The sequence below is a fragment of the Myotis brandtii genome, unplaced genomic scaffold, assembly GCF_000412655.1.
Source record: "Myotis brandtii unplaced genomic scaffold, ASM41265v1 scaffold48, whole genome shotgun sequence".
In the NCBI taxonomy this organism is placed as follows: Eukaryota; Metazoa; Chordata; class Mammalia; order Chiroptera; family Vespertilionidae; genus Myotis; species Myotis brandtii.
This window is the reverse complement of record NW_005368341.1, coordinates 9973607-9997673: the sequence shown is the minus strand read 5'-3', so window position 1 is coordinate 9997673 and position 24067 is coordinate 9973607. Positions and strand designations below refer to the sequence as shown.

The 24067-nt window shown below is 35.8% G+C and overlaps 2 protein-coding genes across 9 annotated transcripts in view; one reads left to right on the top strand and one right to left on the bottom strand.

Moving 5' to 3' along the window:
- SLC25A40 (solute carrier family 25, member 40) overlaps positions 1 to 6645 on the bottom strand; it is a 40642-nt gene extending 33997 nt beyond the window's left edge. For all 6 annotated transcript variants that reach the window (XR_001364032.1, XR_001364033.1, XM_014547597.1 and 3 more), the window contains exon 1: positions 6632 to 6645. The gene's annotated coding sequence lies outside the window, so the exon portion shown is untranslated. The remainder of the gene's footprint in view (positions 1 to 6631) is intronic.
- On the top strand, positions 13 to 23887 carry DBF4 (DBF4 zinc finger). Of its 3 annotated transcripts, none has more exons than XM_014547594.1 (12): positions 13 to 315; positions 2068 to 2240; positions 7307 to 7486; positions 8809 to 8859; positions 9370 to 9439; positions 9585 to 9661; positions 14856 to 14892; positions 15682 to 15724; positions 18721 to 18849; positions 19296 to 19410; positions 21568 to 21692; positions 22762 to 23887. In XM_014547594.1, the coding sequence occupies exons 1-12, from the start codon at positions 270 to 272 to the stop codon at positions 23732 to 23734; spliced, it is 2019 nt and encodes a 672-aa protein (XP_014403080.1). In that variant the 5' UTR covers positions 13 to 269; the 3' UTR covers positions 23735 to 23887. The 3 variants fall into 3 exon arrangements, with proteins under 3 accessions (XP_014403080.1, XP_005876196.1, XP_014403081.1); XM_005876134.2 differs by having other exon boundaries at positions 15 to 315; positions 15679 to 15724; XM_014547595.1 differs by lacking the exon at positions 13 to 315 and adding an exon at positions 671 to 710 and having other exon boundaries at positions 15679 to 15724.
- Positions 23888 to 24067: the final 180 nt, after the last annotated feature.

Sequence of the window (24067 nt, the reverse complement as noted above, 5' to 3'; positions counted from 1 at the left end):
CGCGGCTTCGTGACGCGTTTTCAAATCTTCAACCGCCGCAGCCCCCGGTGTGTGCCGGTCCCCGTCTTCCTCTGAGCCTTGAACCTCCGCCGGGCCCGGAAGTCCGGCTAGCGGGCCTGGTGTCTCCCCAGCGCGGGTGTGCGGGTCTGCGGAAGGGGAGGCGACTGGCGGGTCCCAGGGCCTCGGGGAGCCGTGTTCTCTCGGCCTCCCGGCGCGACGCTCTCTCCGGACCCTCTCCGGATCCAGCATGTAGGTGCCGGGCGGCTGCCATGAACCCCGGAGCCATGAGGATCCACAGCAAAGGCTATGTCCAGGGTAGGAAGCCCCCCCTCCGCCTGCGTCCCTTTAACGGTTTCCTCCCTCCGCTTCCACCATGGATGCTTTGTGGCGTCCTCCCTTCGAGTCCCTGATGCTTTCCTGGCGTGTGCGTCCTTCTCTGGCCTAAAAGGAAGGTTTCCTCGGTTCAGGGTTTTGCCTCAAAAAGGGAATGGATCTCGGCGCAACTCGGGCGCTCTCCGCGCCCCTAACCTCGGCCCCCAAATGCCGGGGGTGCCCGTGTTTAAAACCCGAGAACAGTGCGCGCACCCGGGGCCTCGCCGGGGACCCTCGGGGAGAAGCGGACGTTCCTGGCTTTCCGCTTCCTGATTGAAGTGGGTGGTGGTGGGGGTCTTGGTCCCATTCTTCTATGTTCTTCCCTCACGAAGCTGAAAGTGTGTGTGTTTCAAACCCACCATCGCTGTTTTCATACAGATAAACAAAAACAAACTTCCGTTTTCAGTGTTTCTTACTCTGTATATATTATACTCGCTAATGACCTCTAACCTACGAACAGATTGTGTTCTGAAAGTTAATTTGAAAGCGGCTTGGAAATAGTGAGATGAATGGTGACTCGGGGCCCCAAGTGGACCTTGTAGTTCTCCACGGAGAGGCCGACTCGCGATGAACTAAACCTCGCGCGGTGCGGGATCTCTGAGGACCAGGTCCTTCTCGGAACCAGGGTTCTTGCATTGCTACGTGTTTAACATTTTTTTTTAAAAAAAAATTGTGTTTTTATTGACTTTAGATAGGGAGGAGTGGAGACAGCGGAAAGGAGAGGGGGTGAGAGATGGGAACATGGATCCCTGCCCCATCCAGGGCCCCCACAGGGGACGAAGCCCACAGCCCTGGCCGCCCCGCCGGGAGTCCCCCAGCGACCCCTGGGCACGCTCAGCCCTGAGCCCAGAGCCGCACTGGAGCCCCAGAGCCGCACTCGAGCCCCTAGCCGCACTGGAGTCCATAGCTGCACCACACTGGAGTCCATAGCTGCACTACACTGGAGCCCCAGAGCCGCACTGGAGCCCATAGCTGCACTACACTGGAGCCCCAGAGCCGCACTGGAGCCCATAGCTGCACTACACTGGAGCCCCAGAGCCGCACTGGAGCCCATAGCTGCACTACACTGGAGCCCCAGAGCCGCACTGGAGCCCATAGCTGCACTACACTGGAGCCCCAGAGCCGCACTGGAGCCCATAGCTGCACTACACTGGAGCCCCAGAGCCGCACTGGAGCCCATAGCTGCACTACACTGGAGCCCCAGAGCCGCACTGGAGCCCAGCACCGCACTGGAGCCCCATAGCCGCACTGGAGCCCCGTAGCTGCACTGATGGGGCCAAACATTTAGCATTTAAGTACCTGTTTTGAGTGTTCAGCAGAAAGACAATGCTCCAGAAATAGTTGGTTGAGTAAATACCCCATGAAGTTTGCATTTCAGGAGGAGGAAAATCTTTCAATAAGGTTTTATGTACTGGTTCCCTACCTTCATACATAAAACATAAACGTGTGAATATTTATTTCCTTCAGGCTCAGCTATGGGCTGTAAACAATCCTTGCTTTGCAATACAGGATCAGTTAAACTGTACTGGGTACTTTTCCATCATCTTAAGTGGGACCACAAAGAAATAGGGCTTGAATGGGTGGGATAAAGATTTTCCCCTCTGTGATATGATTAGTGTGTACAAAACTGTTTTTAAAACAACATAATTTTTTTTGTCTGCAGAAAACATCTAATTCTAAATGTTTAAACAATAGGTGGAATCCAACTCAAAAATGAAAAGAACAGACCATCTTTGAAATCTCTGAAAACTCTTAACAAACCAGAAAAATCCAAATGTAAGCCACTTTGGGGAAAGATATTTTACATCGACTTACCATCTGTCACCATTTCTGAAAAACTGCAAAAGGACATTAAGGATCTAGGAGGGGTAAGTCAAAATTATACACTGAAAAAAAGGAAAAATTTGTAACTAGTACTTTTTAATAAATAATCGTTTAAAATGTCATTTTGGAGAACATCATTAGTACCAAGTGCAAACTTTTTATATCATTAATGGAAAACTATCTGTTTTAACCTTTGTAGCCTAGTAAAACTTTCAGTTTTCTATGATTATTAGTTTAAATAATTAGTGTAAAGTTCACAAAGTGCGAAGTGAGGTGAGACTCCCTTGTCCGGTGGAACTGCTAATTGTCTTTCCATTGTAATGCTGGATGTCTTCCCCGTACCAGGAACTCCTTGCTTATGATTATTGGAGAGCTACAGAAATTTGTCTGGATTAGCAAACAAAGAATGTTATTTACAGAACCAGGAAAACCTAAGAAGTAAAATTGCTCTTGAGTGATGAGTCTCAACACAATGAATGTCATTAAGGGAACAGAATTTTGGATTAAGAACTTGGAAAACCTGCTTCTTTTCTATGCTATACATTGAGTAAATGATTAGGAAATTAGAAAATTTGGGTAAAATTCTAAGATTTTCTTGGGCTTAAGGTTAATTAATATTAGGTAAATTTTAGCGAGTAAGTCTAAAATTTTATTAATTTATTTCCTAATTCTTCCTGTTTAAAAGATCTCTGCTGCACTTTGAATTTGTTAAAGTTAACATCTTGAACAGATCCTGTCTTTCCAGGAGTAGATATTTGCAGAAGCACAAGTAACAAGTTTACTGGAACTATTTATTATTGTAATGTTTTACTTACCTATCCTTGAAAAGCTATTTTATTTTTTTGCTATTCATTTTCTTAAAACATTGAACACATTTTGTCATAGTATCCTATATCATAATAACCATATGATTATATTCCTAAAAGTCATGTTTTATATAGGCCTGCTACCAAGTTGACTGGACCACCTATCAGGAGTGTCTTAATTTTTTAAGGACCTTAGACATTGAGTAAAGACCCCTTTATTTTAGAAATTAAATATTTAAGGATCAGGAGAAGGTAAATGACTGGCCTAGCGTTGAATTAACCTCTGATTCCAATGCTGCTGCACAATTCTGTTTCTCTAGCAATTAATGGTTACAAAAAAACTATCTTACACAGTTTTGCAGCTTTCTCATATGTGATGAATTACCATTAGCCCTTCTGATCTAAATCTGTGACTTTAGATTTGTGTTTTTAGCAATGGAACACTTCAGATGAAATCATATTCAGATGTCCAAAGTGTAAAGCCAGTAAAAAGGGAACTGCTCTAGCTAAAACAGCAGTATAGTAGCTAGTGCTGGGACTGCTGCCCTGTCCCCCTTTTTCTCTCCTCTCACCCCTCCCCATCCGTTCCTAAGGCACTTGGAAGAAATTTTGAATTAATTTATGCATTTGATAATATAGACTTATTAACTTGATTCCTTAATTTCTTTTCAGGAAAAAAAAATGTTTTTATCAAATTCTGATCTCTCCATAGACTATCTTTCCAATAATTTAGTGATGTCCTTATTTCTGTCCCTAGCACATTACTACTTCTACCACTGAAAAAAGACTGTTAAGATCTCTAGTGAATTATTAAGGAACTTTGACCTCTAGACACTAATTTAAGAGTTTTAGGATTCAACTTTAAGTACCAGTTAGTTGAATTAGATATTACTTAAAATTCTTTGCTTATTTAATGTTTTAGGATTACTTAGGCCTTTTTTTTTAATAATTAATCTTGCTTCAGATTAGTACCATCTTTGTCCTTTTCTTTAATTGTCCACTTTATGCATTTGTTTTCTCTAGTTTTAATGAAAACCTCTAAATACCCCATTTTCTGAGAGTGCACTTCTGACAAATTCAACCATACAGAGCACAGCAATGAAGTCTGACATAATGGGGAAATATCTTTAATTGTGGCAAAGAAAGTAACTGTTACAAAACCATCTAAAAAGGATATGGAACCAGCCACATTTAAGTCCATGTCTAAATATTTTGGACTAAAATAGGGCAGTTGGAGAAGAAGAAAGATATAAGGGCAGATACCTGGCCATATCATGAACTTGAAGACAGTTACTTGTTTGATGTTTATTGTGACATTGAGTCATAAGAAAATAGCAATTGCTAATAAATTGAAGACCATGATAAAACTAAGTCAGCAGTACAGGGCATAGTATTAAGTGTTTTGTTACAATCTAAAATGAATCTTATGCCCATCTTCCCTCAGCTAGGTAGAGATGGTATGGGTGCAATTATTTTAATACAACATAGAAGGTCAAGAAGAGGGGAAGATTGCAGCCAACTGAAGAATCTTGCAAGCCATTTTACAGACACAATTTGAACTCTGCTTTGAAAAAATGATTATGATTTGGATGTGGAAATTCATTCAGAAATTATTCCACCAGTGTCTCCCATATGCCAGCACTATTTTAGATGCTGGGGATGCAAAAATAAGTAAGAGGTAGTCTAGTTCTATAGGAATTTTTATTCTATGGGAACATCAGTCACCTAAATAAATAATTAACAGCATAGTATTATGAATACTTTAACAGAAACTATGTAGAAATTGCCGTTAGAATATAGAGATGGAAATGATTGGTTCTGCCTTTAGAAATTATACGAGAGAGAAAGTTTGAGCTGAGTTTTGAAAGCCTGGTAATATACCAGAATGAACAAACTTTAGTAGAGGAAAGAATATATTCAAACAAATGTCAGTGTGGTTTGTTCGAGCAGCAGCTAATACACCACTAGAGGCCCGGTGCACGAAATTTGTGCACAGGGGTGGAGGGGGTTGGGCCGAGGGGTCCCTCAGCCCGGCCTGCACCCTCTCGCAATCCAGGACTGCTGGCTCCTAACCGCTTGCCTGCCTGATTGCCCCCAAACACTCTGCCTGAGCGTCCCTAAGTGTTTGCCTGCCTGCCTGATCACCCCTAACTGTCTCTGCTTCAGCCCCTGCCGCAGCAGCTTCGTCCAGGATGACATCCGGAAGCTTATTTGGCTGTCTGGTCTAATTAGCATATTATGCTTTTATTATTATAGATTACTTGAATTTGGGATTTAGATAAGGAAAATGGCAAGAAACTGTTATTTAGGGGCCAAATTATAAATGATACTTTATTCGCTACTAAAGAGTTGTAACTCAAGCTATAGGAAATGGAAAACCAAGAGAAAGTGTAGTATTAGTATAAGGGTAGACATGTAGACCATTGTAATAGAGAGACCAGAAATCAATCATCATATATAGGTTGCCAAGATCATTCAGTAGGGAAAGGGCAATCTTTTCAACAACTGATACTAGGAAAACTAGATATCCACATGCAAAAGAATGGAGTTATACCATTACTGTGTATCATATGCTAAAATTAATTAAAAATAGATCAAGATCTATACATTCTTCTAAAACTCTTAGAAGAATGTATAAGGAAAAATCTTTATGGCTTTGGATTTGGTGTTGGTTCCTAGGATATGACACCGAAAGCACAGGCAAACAAAAAAAATAGATACATTGGACTTTATAAAAATGAAAAAGTTTTGTTCATCAAAGAGCACTATCAAGGTGAAAAGACAACCCACAGAATGAGAGAAAAAATTTTTGCAAATCACATATCTAATAAGAGATTAGTATCCAGAATGTATAAAGATTACAAATCAACAACCTGATTTTAAAATGAGCAAAGAATTTGGATAACTCGACTTTTCTCCAAAGATCTTCAAATGGTGAATAAACACATGAAAAGATACTCAACATCACTAATCATTAGGGAGATACAAATCAAAACCACATGTGATACCATCTTACATCCATTAGGATGGTCACTATAAAAAAATAAGTGTTAATAAGGATGTGGGGAAACTGGATTCCTGTGCACTGTTGGTGGGATTGTAAATTAATGCAACTGCTATGCTAAATAGCATGAGGGCTCCTCAATTAAAAATAAAATTACTATATGATCAAGCAATTCTATTTCTGTGTATATTTCTAAAAGGATTAAAAGCAGGGTCTTGAAGACCCTGTTCCTAGCAGCATTATTCACAATAGCCAAAAGGAGGAAACAACCCAAATATCAGCAGATAAATGGATAAACAAAATGTGGTATTTACATACAATGGAATATCTTTCAACCTTGAAAAGGAATGAAATTCCTACCCATGCTACAATGTGGATGAATCTTGGAAACATTGTGCTAAGCGAAATAAGCCAAACAAAAGGACAAATACAGGAGTCCACTTAATATAAGGGATATAGAATAGTCAAATCAATAGAAACAAAGTAGAATAGCGATTAAAAAGGGCTAAGGAGAATGGGAAGTTTGGTTTAATGTATACAGTATATGATGAAAAAGTTCTGCAAATGGGTCGTAGTGATGATTGCACAACATGATGAATGTACTTAGTACTACTGTATCATACACCTGAAAATGGTTAAATTTTTATGTCATTTTTATCACAATTTTTAGAAGCATGTAGGAGATTGGGCTTCTCTTGAAAAATTGGAAACTCTGGCAGTGTGAGGGCCACGTATTAATGAAAATGAAAATATTCCTTTATATTTCTGCTGGCCCTTGTAGGCATTTGAGTTTATAATCCCTGGAATTAATAAAAGTGAATACTTACTTTATATACTGGTTAATGAAAATTGCTTGGGCCAGGGGGTTGTGGGGGAAGGAAGTAGTGATTTGCATTTAACCAAGGGGACTGCTGGCCTTAGCCGGACATTCTGCTTAATGCTTACATGAAATTAATTCATCTAATACATACTTTGCTTCATTTTTTAAATTTTCCTATTTATATTGTGAGATCCTGTAGAATTTAGGTATAGCTGTTTAAAATATTTTAGAAGTCTTTAGTATTTGTTTTCACTTATTTCAATTTTCCTGCCTTTGGATGGGAATGATTGTCAATAATACTGACCTTGGTACATGTGTTTTTAAATTCAGACATTTAAGTAATGATTTTCAAGCATTTTAGTAGGGAAATTCTCTTTAAACAAACCATTTTACACTCTTAAGGGTAAGGGTGTAAAGCTGGCTTAGCATATAAAAGTCTGATTTATATGACTCACTTAAAAATACTTTGTTTTCCTTTAGCGAGTTGAAGAATTTCTCAGCAAAGATATCAGTTATCTTATTTCAAATAAAAAGGAAGCTAAATTTGCACAAACCTTTGGACAGATTTCTCCTGTACCAAGTCCAGAATCTGCATATACTGCAGAAACCACTTCACCTCATCCCAGCCATGATGGAAGTTCTTTTAAGTCTCCAGATTCAGTAAGTCTCTTAAATGTGCTAAGTGTCGCTCGGAAAGGCTACAGCCTGAGGATCTCATGATTTTTAAGAGCAGGCTGGCCTCGGAGTTTGCTTAGGTAGAACAATGTCTACATTATGTGTAGCTTTCCAGTCATTAATAGGGCTGCTGTCTGACAGAAAGGTGATTTTTTTTTTTCCAGTAGTGCTTGTATAGTTATACTCTGCTTCCTAAAATAGACCCTTGCATTTAGGTATGATGGTATGACTTTATTTTTTAGAGTAATTTATAACTTAGAAGTAACAGTGGGTCATTGTTTAAAGAAGAAATGGAAATATTTTGTTTGTTTTAGAGCAGGGCTTAGCAAACTATGGCCACTGGCCAAATCCAGCCCATCACCTGTTTTTTATAGCTTTCAAGCCAAAGCATGGTTTTTACATTTTCAAATAGGGAGAAAATCAAAATATTTTGTGACAAGTGGAATTGAAATGAAATTTTAATTTTGTTGTTCACAAAGTTTTATTGGAACATAGCCATAATACCCATGTGTTTACTTATTGACTGATTGTTTACTGCTTTCCTGCAACCAGTTAATATGTAAATGAATAAAGGCAGAACTGGATAGCTGGGAAAGAGACTACAAAGCCAGGAGAGCCTAAAATGTGTAGAAGTTTGCCAACCCCTATTCTAGATTTGTTGACATCATACTCCTTTGTCAATAAGTTGGAAGATACAGTGAAGAATAAATTAAACTGACTTAATTTGATGTGGAAAAGGGAAGAGATTAAAAACTAAAATGTTCATCTTATTTTTAGATTGAAATGTAATTATCATTTTAAAATCTCAACTTATCTACTGTAGCCATTTGCGAAGAAAGAAAAATTGGGGCAGGGAATAGAAGAAATGAGTTACATAAGAAATATCACTTGATAAAAAAAGACAAATACATAGAAAAAAGTCAAAGACAGAGGAGAACAAGGAAGCCTAATATATCTTTTTAGTTCATGCTTTTTGGAGGAATGAGATTATACACCAGTGACTAGTTCCAAATTAATTGTAACTCAGCATTTCAACTGCTTTTCTGGTGCTTTGTTTAAAAAGTGAAATACCATATAAAACAATATATACAGTTACATCTTTAGTTTAATGGAAAACTAAAATGTAAACTTACTGATTTTTAGACGGTTTCAGAGGAACCTAGCTATTTTATTTTTCATGTTAAATAGAATTTACTATAGAACTGACCTTGGGTCTCGACAACATTCAATTCAGTTTAGCTTTTTACCTTTTTCAATGAGGCACAATCAAACTTTTTATGTTTGATTGTTCTCTGGTCTTTTTATAGGTGTGTTTGAGCAGAGGAAAATTATTAGCTGAAAAAGCTATCAAGGATCATGTAAGTATAAGTAGTAACTTTAAAAACAGTGTATATTCTGTTATTAAAAACTCAAGTAGAAAATAGAGATAGATGTTCTTGAAATCTTTCCTTGTTTTCATGGGAAAAGCCTAAATATCAGCATGTATCTCGTTTTACAAAGAACAGAATCCACTTTCATGAAGAAACATCTCCATCTTGTGGTCTTTTAAAGTATTACTAAAGATTTCTGAAGCTCCTGGCATTTTTTGGTATTTTTAAATGGAATAATTTCTTGAAACTAATAACTGTAAGGCTATATTGTGTAGTAATTGTCAAGAATATGGGAATATATTGAGCAGGATTGAAAAAGAATATGGGAATATATTAAGCAGGATTGAAAAAACTGGTGTTATCATTGCTGTTGTAACTAGAGAGTGTTCAGTGACATTGTTTCAAATAATTTTTAAATTCAGCTCATTTAAAACAGCAATTTCTTAGAAAAACTACCAGATTGTTTTGTTTTGTTTTTTTGTTTGTTTGTTTTTACAGGATTTTATTCCTTCAAATAGTATATTGTCAAATGCCTTATCGTGGGGAGTAAAAATTATTCATATTGATGGTAAGAATTTTATCCTTCTTTTATTTCTTATATATTTCTTTCCCTTGGTTCCAAATTTTACATAGTGAAAATTCTGATTGCAAGAAATACCTGTTAACTCCAAAGGTAAAATGCTAATCTTAAACCCTTCTTTCTTTTAATAAAGACATAAGATACTACATTGAACAAAAGAAAAAGGAATTGTGTTTACTCAAGAAATCAAGCACTTCTGTAAGAGATTTGGTATGTTATTTTCCTTTCTTTTTAACTTAATTAAAGAAAGTGATCAAGTTTGGTTTTTGTTTATGTATCTGGATTTTTTTTGCCAAATAGAATATATTATTGCCAGAATATCCTGAGGTAAACTTGGATACTGTATTCATAGTTCTGTTATAGGGCCTATCTGTCAGACCATTCTTTTGTGGTCTGCTTCTCTTCACTCAATCCTTAAATGAATATGATCTAAAAGGAAAATAAATTTTATAGAAGAGTGTATGTAAAGACATGAAGTCATAAGTAGGATGGCATGTTTTTGCAAATTTTCTGTATTATTATACATATTGACTCTTAGAGCAAGAGAATGACAAGAAATGAAGCTGGAAAAATTAGTGGTTCACATAAAAGTATAGAGGAGTTTGTACATTATATAAAGGAGTTAGATTTTTTCTTGAAGGGTTTGGAAATTTATTGCGAAATTATTAACAGAGGAACTGATTATAGGCATTTTGGAAAGATCTGATTGCCAGTAAAGAATATTTGCTGGCAAGACTAGCAGTTGGACATTGGCCTTTGAACTCTTTGAACACAATTTTCATTAAGAAATATTTTACATCATGAATACCCATATATGCATGCTATATACAATGATTCATAAAGTCTTTGTGACTTCACATTTTTAGTAAATTTTAATTTATATAAAATATAAACAGTTCAGAAAGGAACAAATAATTTACTTAGTATTTAAATAAAATTGCTAATATTTTATTTGTTTGGTTGTCTCATTTACAAGTAAAAAAAAATTTCCAAATGACTTCCCAGATTTTTGCAAAATGATGGGTGGATATTCTTTTATTGAAATAGGCTAAATATGCCACTGCACTTTGCAAATTATTTGGATTAAACATAGAAGTAGATGGAAATTTAAACTCAAAAGGACATTTATGGATTCTGAATACACACACATATTGAGTATTCTGGGATGATATGTCTGTAATCAGGCAAAAGGTTGAAAGCCTGCTTAAAAGTAGTAATAGAAGAAGAGCGGAAGATTTGAAAGATACTTATTAACAGGTTTCAGTGCCTTAAATCCAATATAAACTTTATGAGGGTTCAGATCTGTCTTATCTTTAAATGCTAGGTGTTGATTACACATGTAACCTCCATTGTTCGTTTAGTATTCAACAAATACTCAGTGTCTATTGTGTGCCAGGCACTAGAAAAAAAAATTAAAAGCTGGTTTTTGTTTTTTAATTCTCATCCAAGGATATGTTTTTATTGATTTTAGAGAAAGAGGAAGGGAGAGATGGGCAGTCCATCGGTTTCCTTCCCATATGCTCCCGGACCACTGTTTTACATGGGTGTGAAAAATACCTTACTTTTCTCTCCAAACAAAAATGATAAAAATACCAAATATCTCTATAATCCAGGATGTGTGATTAATTGGTCAACTTGATTCCACTTCTGGCAGGTTTTTTTGTTTGTTTTTGAATGAGAAAAAAAAATGTTTCTGGAATAATTTTGGTTTGCCAAGTACTAAAACATAAAACTTTTCAATGAAGGTGCATTTATGGGTCTTGAATGGACAGCTATAAATCTTAGACATACCACAAATTTTAACACATTAATTATGTTCTCACAAATACTCTCGTTAGTTTTTAAAGTTGGATAAATGTATTTGCTCCACTAATTTATTTAAAGTGCTTTGAGGTTCCCCCCCTCCTCCTCCAGTTAACCAGAAACATGTTTTGGGTGTTTTTTTGGAGGATTTTTTGCATATATTTGCCTGAGAAATATTGGTCATCTTTTTCTTTCAATGTCTTTGATTTCAATGTCAAGATAATGCTGTGCTTATAAAGTCCTAGAATGTATTTCTACTTCTATTTTCTAGACAAGTTTTTGTAGAATCGGTTTTACTTTTTAAATGTTTGGTAGAATTTACCAGTAAGATTATTGGGGTGTGAAATTTTCTATGTTGGACATTTTTCAAATATGAATTCAATTTCTTTATTAGACAGAGGAACCTTGGGTTGTTTATTTATTCTTGAGTGTACTTTGGTAGTTTGTGTTTTTCAAAGGACTTGTACATATTGTTAAAACTGTCAAATTGATGGCAAAAGTGTTTGTAATATTCCTTTATTAAGCCTTTAATGTCTATAGGGTTTGTAATGACGTCTCCTCTTTCATTCCTAATATCATTATCGTATGCCTTTTTTTCTTTTCGTGGTCAGCCGGGCTAGTTTTATTTTATTTCTCCTTTTTAAAGAACCACCTTTACTGTAAATTCCCTTTAAGCTCTGCTTTAGCTTCATCCCAAACATTTTATATTAGATTTTTAAAAATATATAGACTTTATTTATTTTATCCTCACCCAAGGATATGTTTCCAGATTTTAGAGAGAGGGGAAGGGAAAGGTAGGGGAGAGAGAGGGAGCAAAGCATTGATGTAAGAGAGAAACTGCCTCTCATACATGTCCCAACTGAGACCAAACCCAAAACCTAGGTGTATGCCCCAATTGGGAATCAAATCTGTGACCCTTTGGTGTATAGGATGACACTCCAACTAACTGAAGCTACATCAACCAGAGCTAGACTATTTTTTAGAGCTTCTTTAGGTTCACAGCAAAATTGAGTAGAAGATACAGATATTCCCATTTACCCCTTGTTTCCAGTATACACACAACATCTACTACTATCAATAATCTACAACAGAGTAGTACTAATTGATGAACCTATATTAAGTCATCATCACTCAGAGTCCATAGTTTACATCAGGGTTCACTTTTGCCTTTTGGTTTAGACCAGGGGTGGGCAAACTTTTTGACTCGAGGGCCACAATGGGTTCTTAAACTGGACCGGAGGGCCGGAACAAAAGCATGGATGGAGTGTTTGTGTGAACTAATATAAATTCAAAGTAAACATTATTACATAAAAGGGTACGGTCTTTTTTTTTTTTTAGTTTTATTCATTTCAAACGGGCCGGATCCGGCCCGCGGGCCGCAGTTTGCCCACGGTTGGTTTAGACAAATGTATAGTGACATGTCTAGCATACAGTACCCTAAAATATAATTTCAATGCCCTAAAAATCCTCCATGCTCCATCTATTCACCCCTCCCTTCCCCACTTAGTTCTGGCAACTACTGATCTTTGTACTGTTTCCATAATTTCACCTTTTACAGAATGTCATACAGTTGGAATCACAGTATATATATATAGCCTTTTAGATTGGCTTCTTCACTTAGTGTTAGGCATTTAAAAGTTCCTGTCTTCATGACTTGGTAGCTCATTTGTTTTTATAGTTGAAAATTCCACTGTCTGGATGTGCCATGGTTTATCCATTCACCTTCCAAAAGACATCTTGGTTGCTTCCAGGTTTGCCAGTTATGGATATAGATTAAGGATATAAATATCCATGTGAAGGTTTTTGTATTTTCAGCTCATTTGAATAAATACTAAGGTGCATGGTTGCTGGATCATATGGTAAGAGTGTGTTTAGTATTATAAGAAACTGTCAAACTGTCTTCCAAAATGGCTATCCCATTTTGCATTCCCACCAGTAATGAATGAGAGTTTCTGTTGCTGACATGTCCTGTTTTCATCTTTGTTTAATTAAAAATATTTTAAATTTTACCTTAATGACTTATTCTTTGTCCTGAGCATTGTTAAGTGTGTACACATCTAATATTTTTATGTCTTCTTGGTGAATGGATCTTTTTATTATTATACAGGGTGTTCAAAAGTAGGTTTATGATTGTTTGTGTGGAAAAATAATACAATAATTAATAAATAATCCTATCGGATAAAGAGGTAATATGCAAATTGACCATCACTCCAACACACAAGATGGCCAGCAGGGGAGAGCAGTTGGGAGGTATCAGGCCTGCAGGGGAGGGCAGTTGGGGGCAATCGGACCAGCAGGGGAGCAGTTAGGCTTCGATCAGGCTGCCAGGGGAGTGATTAGGGGATTATCAGGCTGGCAGGCAGGCGAGCGGTTGGGAGCCAGCAGTCCTGGATTGTGAGAGGGATGTCCAACTGCCCGTTTAGGCCGAATTCCGGTAGGATTGGGCCTAAACAGGCAGTCAGACATCCTTCAAGGGGTTCCAGATTGGAGAGGGTTGAGGGACACACACACCCATGCACAAATTTCGTGCACCGGGCCTCCAGTATAAGAATAAACTGTTATCAAATAGCTTTTGAATGCGTATTAGACATTGTAAATGTTGTACAGGCTCCAGATCTATGATAATACTTTAAAGAAGGTTGATTTTTGTTGCTGCTGCAGGCAGTCATCCAGTTTTGTTCAGACTATCAGTTCTGTCTCAAATTAGATGGCAGGTCTAATCTCGGTTTCCGTTTTCAAAGACTTGTATGGAGCTTTCTGTTTGTTCTGCATATGCCTCACTTATAGATTAGCCCAAGACTTGGGCAGTGTAGTTTGAATCTTATAGTTCCAATTTTCAAAGCTCTTGCTTTGTATCTGTCCTTAGAATATGCAGCTTAGAGTTAAACCTGGTTTTTATGTGGATTTATACGGGGAATTAGGGATCCCCTTCTCCAGCTTGCTATTATCTGTGGTTTCCCCTTCACTCTCCAGTATGAAGTGACCCTTTTTATAGTTTCTCTAGTAAGAAAGTCAAGGTTTCTCAATTTCATTTGCTTGTGGTACTTTTACAATTGCAGTTTCATAACTGGGGCCCACCCAAAGGGCAAAAAGGTGGGAGAAATCAAAGAGAACATAATACAGTGATTCTCTTTGTAATCTTTGGATTGCAGGAGCCTCTTTCCAGGTTCTTTCTAGCTAGAAAGATGGGGTTTGCATAGGAGAGGTAAATCACTGGCTTCACTCTTCCCACCAACTCCATGACTATAGGTTGGTTCGTCCTTAAGGCAAAATTGCAAGAGAAAGATGGGGGGGATGGGAAACTTACCCCTTAAAGGTAGCCTCTCTCTAAGTTTTTACTTCCTTCAACAATATTCTTGCTTCTGTTTACTTTTCAGTCTGCAGGTAGTTGCTTATTGTATTTTGTTCAGTTTTCGGTTATAATCAATGGGATTGGATGTATTCCAGCTTGACTGGAATTGATAGACTATAATGAATTTTTTTTGTTTTATATTGTTCTCTTCGTATATGGTTTTAACAAAATTATTTAAGGGTAATTGCGATTTTCACTATACTATCAAACCCAGTATTTTCACTATCAATTTTTTTTTTTTTTTTTTAGGGGAAAAGAGTAGGTGTTGGCATACAGAAAACAAGAAGTAAGTATTTTGATATACTTAAATGTGTTTGGTTTGCTATAGAAAACAGAACATAATTTTCTTAAAAATCACGTAAATAACTTCAGATGACTTATTCAGTAGTTCCTAGTCTTTTTAAGAACCTGTACCCCTGTAGCAATCTGTTTAAAAAATATATTTTTTTAATTATTAGTTTACTAAGAAAATAATATTGGATTGAGTTAACAGAATTTTTAATGAAATGAAATAATAATATACATGCTTTAATTACACATTAAAGTCAAGCTCTAAAACTGATTCTGATTACTGTAATTTTAAAGTGATGAACATAAATGATGCTTTGAGATATCTGTAGTAATTAATATGATAGGAAAATACCTGTTTTGATTTGTATCAAAATTACCGGCACTGGTAATACTTATATGAATAATTTGAGGAAATGTCAAATTTCAGTTAGAAGTTAGTAAAAATAAAAGTTGAATTTGTTTTTTTTTTCCTGTTGAACCTCTTGAGCCTCCTGAATTCTACTCGTAGGTCTATTGTGGGGGGCGAGGGGGGGGTCCATTTAGTTTCAGAATCTCAGAATATAGACGGAGCTTCTGTTATTTTGAAATGGATTGACATTGTAAAATAACTCACCTGAGATTTAAAACTAATTGAAATGAAATGGATAATGGGTACATAGTTGGTGATTTTTTGTGTGTGTTGTGTGTTTTGTTTTGTTTTTTAGCCAGAGTAGTTTTTTGTTTGTTTGTTTTAAATCATGGATTTGTAATATCTAATCCTATGTTTTAATATGTTTTCAAGCAGGTAGACTCAAAAAGCCTTTTCTAAAGGTGGAAGATATGAGCCAGTAAGTATCTAAGTTTAATCTCTATGATTTAAATATAATAACAAAAGAGAAAATCTAATTAATGTACGTCTATCAATACTGTTAGATTTATTTTATACTAATGTACATGTGGCACAAATAACAAAGTAGCATTAATTAATTTGTGCTTCAGTACTGAATTTAGTTTCAGTATGTTATAGATGATAATTCCTTGAAATATCTAATTTATAACAATCATGAGGCCAACTCATTTCTTTAATACCCTATCTAATAAAAGGGAATATGATCATTGACTGTCCTGCCCTCAAAGATGGTGGTGCCCAGTCCCCTCAGCCCTGCCAGGGTGGCAGGCGCGGCAAGGCTGGCCCAAGGCGCAGGCAAGCCTTGCATGGTGGCTGCCCGAGGCTCAAGTTACCAGGGCTGGCCGATGCTTACGCTGCCGGCAGTGGCAGCAGCAGAGGTGTGATGGGGCATTGCCTTACCCTGATCCCCGGGTCGCCTCCCGTCCCTGAGGGCTCCCAGACTGTAAGACGGGGCAGGCTGGGCTGAGGGAATTTTCATGCACCGGGCCTCTAGTTTCAAATAACCATTATCTGGGTAAATACAGTACCATATGATTTATAACAACTACTTAATTGCTTCTACATTTGTGAAAAAGAAATTATTAGTTGCTATTTGGAAATACAAATCTGAATCTAACTTTTTTATTTTAGAGAGAGAGAACGTGTGAGAGAAACATCTATTTGTTGTTCCACTTAGGAATTCATTGGTTGATATCTTATATGTGATCAGACCCACAACCTTGGTGTATCAGGACGATACTCTAACCAGCTGAACTTACCTGGCCATGGCTGAGTCTTAACATTTTATGTGGTAGTTTTTCTAAACTCACTCTCATATATTATAGGATAATATTAATGAAAATTAAGGTGTGAGAGAATTAAGTTGGCATGGGGGAATCATATTTCTTTACCTTGACTTTCCAGTTACTCAGACATGTGTGGTTAATTACTCATTTAGATGTGTAATTAATTCTCTTGGGTACTCACTGAGGTGATTAATGTGTGTTGAATGCTTCTGTTTATGAAATGTATTATGGGGGGGGCGGGGCTGCAATTCAAAATTAGGCCTGGAGAAGACATTAATAAATGATATTCTATGTTCATGAATGTGAACACTTCATATTGTTAAGATGTCAGTGGTACCCAAAGTGATCTACAGATCCAGTGCATTCCCTGTCAGAATCCCAATGATGTTTTTTACAGAAAGGGAAAAATCCATCCTAAAATTCATATGGAATCTCACAGGACCCTGAACACCCAAAGCAGTCTTGAAAAGAACAAAGTTGGAGATCTGTACTTCCTGATTTCAAAACTTAGTACAAAACTACAGTCATCAAAATAGTTTGGTGCTGACAAAAAGGCAGATATATAGACCAGTGGGATAGAATAAAGAGCCTAGAAATAAATCTTCACATGTTGACAAGGATGTCGAGATCATTTACTGGGGAAAGGACATTTGTTTGTTTGTTTGTTTGTTTGTTTGTTTTCAAAACTCAAAATGGCTTAAAAACCTAAAACTGTAAACCTCCTGGAAAAAAAACACTGGGGGAAAGCTTAATGACATTGGATTTGGCAGTGATTTCTTGGATATAACACCAAAAACACAAGCAATAAAAGATTAAAAAAATAAAATTGCACTACATCAAAATTATAAATTTCTGTGCACCAAAGACTACAACAAAGTGAAAAAGGGAACCCATGGAATGGGAGAAGATATTTGCAAATCATATGTTTAATAAGGCATTGATATAAAGAAGTCAAGCCCTAGGCGGTTTGGCTCAGTGGATTTAGTGTAGGCCTGAGGACTGAAGGGTGTCAGGTTCAATTCCGTTCAAGGGCACCTAACTCCATTGCAGGCTCGATTTCCCTAGGATGTGTGCAGGAGGCAACCAATGGATGTGTCTCTCACATCGTATCTCTCTGTCTCTCCTTCTCCCTCCCACTCTCTAAAAATCAATGGAAAAATATCCTCAGGTGAGGATTAAAATAAAAAAGTCAACAACAGATAATCAAATGACCTGACTAAAAATGGACAAAGGACTTGACATTTCCCCAAAGATATACAAGTTACCAATAGGCATATGAAAAGATGTTCAACATTGCAGTTCATCAGAGAAATGCAAATCATTACACTACAGTATACCTCGCATCCTTTAGGATAGCCATTATAAACAAACAAGACAGAAGATAAGTGTTGAGCATTGTTGGCAGGATTGGAAAATTTTGCATCCGCTATGGAAAAACCAGTATGGAAGTTCTTCAAAAGAATTAGAAATACCATATCCAGCAATTCCACTTCTGGGTATATATCCAAAATAATAGAAAGCAGGGTCTTGAAGAGATATATGCACATACATATATGTTCATAGCATTATTCACTATAGCCAAAATGAATGGATAATGTATATGCAGACAATGGAATATTATTCAACCTTAAAAAGGAATGAAACTCTGACACATGCTACAACGTGGAAGAACTGTGAGGACATTATGCAAAGTGAAATAAGAAAAAAAAAACTGCATGATTCCATCTAATGAGGTACCTAGAGTCATTAAATTCATACAGACAGGAAGTAGAATAGTAGTTGTCTGGCTGGTGGGGAAAACAATGGGGAGTTACTGTTTCATGGGTATAAAATCCGTTTTGCAAGATGCAAAGGGTCTGGAGATGGATAGTGTTCATGGTTACAAAACGTTGTGAATGTACTTAATGCGATGGAACTATACACTTAAAAATGGTTAAGGTAGTAAATTTTGTTACGTGTATTTTACCACAATTAAGCTTGTTTTTAATGTGTTAAAAAAAATGGGTCTAGAATTGGGAAGGGAAGTCTAACTGATTTCTGTTGTTTATTTCAGATTCCAGATGAATTACATGATTTTAAAATATAAAACATCACATGTGTTTTCTTTAACCATAAAAATGTTCATGTATTTTTCTTTTTATTCTTTTAGACTTTATAGACCATTTTATCTTCAACTGACCAATATGCCTTATATAAATTACTCTATTCAGAAGCCTTCCAGTCCATTTGATATAGATAAGCCATCTAACATCCAAAAGCAAACTCAGGTTAAACTAAGGTTGGTTTAACCTTTAAGTAACTTTTTATCCACTTAAACAAACATGAAAATGATTAATTTAATGCTGTGTGTGTGTGTGTGTGTGTGTGTGTGTGTGTGTTCTAGCATCATTTTTTTTCCCCCCCCCCCCCATATATTTGTATTGCCCCTTGGATAGATTTTAAGTCTGAATTTCTTTTAAGTGTGTCACATTTAGAAACTTTAGATAGATGGGGGGAAGAGGGATTGAAATTGCAAATAATTAAAATGTGTTGTTTTTCTTAAGAGATCTGAAATATGCTCAAGAATCATCATTACGTTCTTAGTTTGCTTCTCAATTGTTTAAAAAGAAAAAAGTTACAAGTATTTGTTGATACAAAACTCTGTGCAGATTATGGCAGATTCTGTTTGATTTGTATTATTCCTTATGTTCAGCAGTTAATCCTTTTATCATATATTTCTATCAGAATCCAAATGGATGGCGATAAATGTGATGGAATCCCAACTCAACTCCAATTGAAAGAGAAGAAAAAAAAAGGATATTGTGAATGTTGCTTGCAAAAATATGAAGATCTCGAAACTGTATGTATGATTTTATGTTTGGGGTTTGATATTTTTAAAGCTATGAATAGATATCTGTGGTTATAACATTAAATTATTAAGTAGTATATATTTCTTTTTGATAGAATTATCTGAAATTTTAAGAACCCAAAATGGGGAAATATATATTGAAAAATCATTTTTACTCATTTATTCAACAAATATTTATTGTGCATCTGCTATGTAAGAATCACTACTCTGAGCAAGTATTGAACAAAGACCAATTCCCTGCCCTTATAAAGATTACATTTTTTGGAGGGGGAGGGTAGATAGGTAACTAGAATAAAAGAATAAAGAATATATAGAGAGAATATTTAGGTCAGTACTGTGAGAAAATATAAAGCAGGATTGGTGATTTTGCTATTTACATAGATTAGATAAGGAATACCTGACTGATAAGGTAATATTTGAGTTAGAGGCCTGAGAGAAGTGAGGGAACAGTAAGACCTGTAGATATTGAAATAAACAATGCAAAAGTGCTAAATTAAACTGATTGTTGGGACCAAAGAACAGATGATGGAGACCTAGACTAAGTAGAAGTCAGGAGTCATGGTCAGATTGTGGATGTAATTCAAAAGTGGGGCCAAGGGGATTTGTCAGTGGATTGGATGTTGGGAGTAAGAGAGATGAGTCATGGGGGACTATAATATCGCAGGCTTAAGCAATTAATAAATGGGCAGGTGATTTACTAATGGGAGGATGAGAATAAAATGAAGACAATTCTTTGAAGTAGCAGAAAGAAATGGAATAGTTGGAAGGATATGTGGGATAAAGAGAAAGTTAAGGATGGGAACTATTACAACTTGTAAATCAGAAAACATATATAATTACATATTGTTTTTGTGATTAATCACTATGCTTTAATTATGTTCAATTTGTAACAATGAAAATACATCCTGCATATCAGATATTTACATTACGATTCATAACAGTAGCAAAATTGCAGTTATGAAGTAGCAACGAAAATAATTTTATGGTTGGGGGTCACCACAACATGAGGAACTGTATTAAAGGGTCGTGGCATTAGGAAGGTTGAGAACCACTGAGATAGAGGTTCTTCTATGATCATCTTGGTATAGGCTTTTGGATATAACTCCCTGATTAGCAATCAAACAAATAGAATTAGCCTGGTGATTCCACCTATTCAAAAGGAACTTTGTTTCCTGTGAGTTTTATTCCAATACACTGAACTTATTTATGTTTGTTCTTGACCACTCTTAAAATTAATAGTTACTTCTCTCTATTCTCCATTATAAGCACTGGGTAATGGAATCATCTGCCTATTCTCAAATGTGTTCCTTTTTAAAGATTATTTTTATACCTGACAGCATTCATTGTACTTCATTTGTGTGTTTAATCTACCTTATAGCTTCTTGTTTTGGATTCTTGTGTATTAATTATAACATTTTATTCACTGGATATTTTATAAGCCCTATCTTATTTAATGATAATTGTATAAGGCTAAAATAAAGTAGTAAAGGGAAAAGTGTTCTCAAAGTATTAGAGCACTGTAAAAGTTATTTTTTTTCTCCATCTTTATCTTCGGATTTCTGATATAGTTCATTTGTTTTCAGTTACATTGAAACCACAAATTAGTATTTGACTTTTTTTATTGAAAAATGGAAGACTGAAAAGCAAAGTAAGGTTGACCCTTGAACAAACGGGTTTGAACTGCATGGGTCCACTGAAATATGGATTATTTTATTTATTTTTTTTTAAAGAAATACCTGTACTGTTTTTGATCCGAAATTGGGAGTTTGTGGATGCTGAGGGTTGACTGTATGCATTGATCTATGCTGTTTTACATAGTTAGGAAACTTGAGCATCTCAGATTTTGGTATCTGGGGAGGGGAAGATGCAGAGAGACAACTGGTGTAGTTATACATGGATTTTTGACTGAGGGAGTCGGCACCTCTTAACCTCTGTGTTCAAGGGTCAACTGTAGTTTTGGTGGTTTCTCAAAAGTTAACTTTTACTTCTGTCATCCTTCGAAGTTCTAGTAAAAGGTATTACTTTGGAGTAGTTATTAGAAACCTAATTTTAGGGACATGTAAATGTTAGAAAACCTGAACAAAAAAAGGTATCTGTTGATTTAAAAATATAATTTTATAATTTATATGCTTTTTTGTTTTGTTTTAGCATCTCTTAACTGAGCAACACAGAAACTTTGCACAGAGTAATCACTATCAAGTTGTTGATAACATTGTATCTAAGTTAGTTTTTGAATTTGTGGAACATGAAAGGGACATGCCTAAAAAGAAAAGGTAATTTATCCACCTAAGTTTTAAATTTTAAACTATTTTCTTAAAGTAAAAATAAATCCAAACTTTCCTATTCTTAGATGGAATATATATTTTGAGAATGTCAATATGGTTAAGGATTGATTACTTCTTTCCTCTCTCCTCTTTACTTCCAAAAGTGTTTATTTTAGATTACTTTTAAGGTCCTCATTTTAACATTATAGTCTAGAGGAGGGTTTTTTTAAAAATAGTAAATATTTTAGGCTTTGTGAACCATAAGACTCAGCTTGTACAGATAACAACATAATTGATTAAGGAATACCCAGTTTAATACAGACAGTCCTCGGGTTACGTCGGACTCAATGTATGTCGTTTCGTGGTTACGTCGCCATATCCCATTTATTTATAAAAAAAAAAGTTCTGTCATTTCGACATATGTTCATATGTGCTTTATGTTTTTTATTATTTATTTACCACAAGTAAAGGTCAGGAATTGTTATCTTTCTTTTAAATTTTTTTACTGTTTCACTTCATTACTGCTGTGTATGTGCTCCATGTGAGTGACGTAGGTGCTTATGTAGGTGGGTTCCGACTTACGGTGAAAATCAAGTTACGTTGTGCTGTAGGAAGGGATCTCCGATGTAACCCGAGGACTTACTGTATGTGTTTCTGCCTTAGGTTTCCCAATAATTGCTCATTCCACATTGCTAACTAAATTGAAAAGACAAAATTAATGTACATCACAACATAGAAGTTCAGAAATTTTTCAGAATAATGAAAGTGACCCAAATCTCTCTACTATCATCTTGTTTGATTTATATGGTTGAAAGAGTTTTAAACACCACATTCAAGATGCTGGAAGGGAAGAATGTGGATTGGAAGAGGGGTACTCTAGAGTTTTCAGCTATATCTGTAGAGGTTTATTACTTTAAAAACATCTAAATTTGTCTGAATGCTAATATTTCTGTATTTTTGTAATATTGCCTAAGTTAAATAAGTTTCGTAAATAGTTTTAAGAGATTTTTACTAATTTAATGTTTAACTACTAAGAAATATTTTTTTTTGGCAATTCTTTTTCTTTTTTTCTAAAAAGATTAAAATACAGCGTTGGATCCCTTTCTCCTATTACTGCAAATATCCTGAAAAAGTTTGAACCAAAAGAAAAGCTAGAATTGCAACCTATTTCTCAGAAAGACTTCAGGGAAAATAATGTACAGGTGATCAAGCGGAGTTTTCTATATAAAGAAACCCAGCAACCTGAAGAGGAGCTTGTGTTTATTTCAGAGCACATCCCTAGCCCTTCAAATGAATTGAGAGGACTTGATGAGAAAACAAATCAATATTCCACGTTAAATCCAGCTGAAAATGACATAAAACAAAATTTTACACATCTATTTCCAGGTAAAAATGGACAGGGATGCATTCTTGATATTTCTAAACATAAATTAATTATAAATGAAAACAACTTGGAAGAAATAAGAACAGATCATTGTCTGTGTAGGCTACAGACATCTATACAAGTTTCTAATTTCAATATAGATAATAGTGCATCTCAACCAAAACAAAAATCAGATGTTGTGCTTTTTCCAGCAAAGGATCTGAAGGAAAAGGACCTTCATTTAATATGTCATGATTATGGTCTGTCAGCAGTGAACAGTTCACAAGAGCACCGAACTATTCAGGCAAACACTCCATCCCGAAGTTGTCTCGGGGAACCCAATGAATGTGACATCAAGAACATGGATAGCTTACCTTCTGGTAAAATCTGTCGGAAAGTGAAAATATTATTACGAAGAAATAAAAAAGAAAATCTGGAACCAAATGTGGATTTAGATAAGAAAAGAACTGAATGTCTTATTACACAAGAGGAAAACAGAATTTGTAGTTCACAATCTCTACTAGACTTATTTCAGACTAGTGAAGAGACATCAGAATTTCTGGGTTTCACAAGCTACACCGAAAATGGTGGAATATGTGATGGTTTTGATATTTGGAGGGAGGATGATTCAAATCTGTCATCACTGTTTTCCTCTTTCCCTTCAAATTCTACATTTACTGGCTTTTAGATTTAAAAAAATAAATTTAAAAGGGATAAAAATCATACTGAAATTTTTATAAATATGTATAGAAATTCTTAGTGTTTTTTTTTTTTTGCCAACTTTGTTTACAGAACCAAATGTAGATGTTAACAATAAAGGTAATATTTACATTTTTCTACAGAATTGAATACCTATTATAGAAAAATAGTAGGGTAAATTTGTGACTCATTTTTATATACTCTGTTCATAATTGTTTCATAAGAATATGAATAAGTGCTTTATGACACTGAAAACTAGTGTCAAGTGAAATCTCGAGAATATAAAAATTTAGCATTATTGCCTGGTTGCAATGGCTCAGTG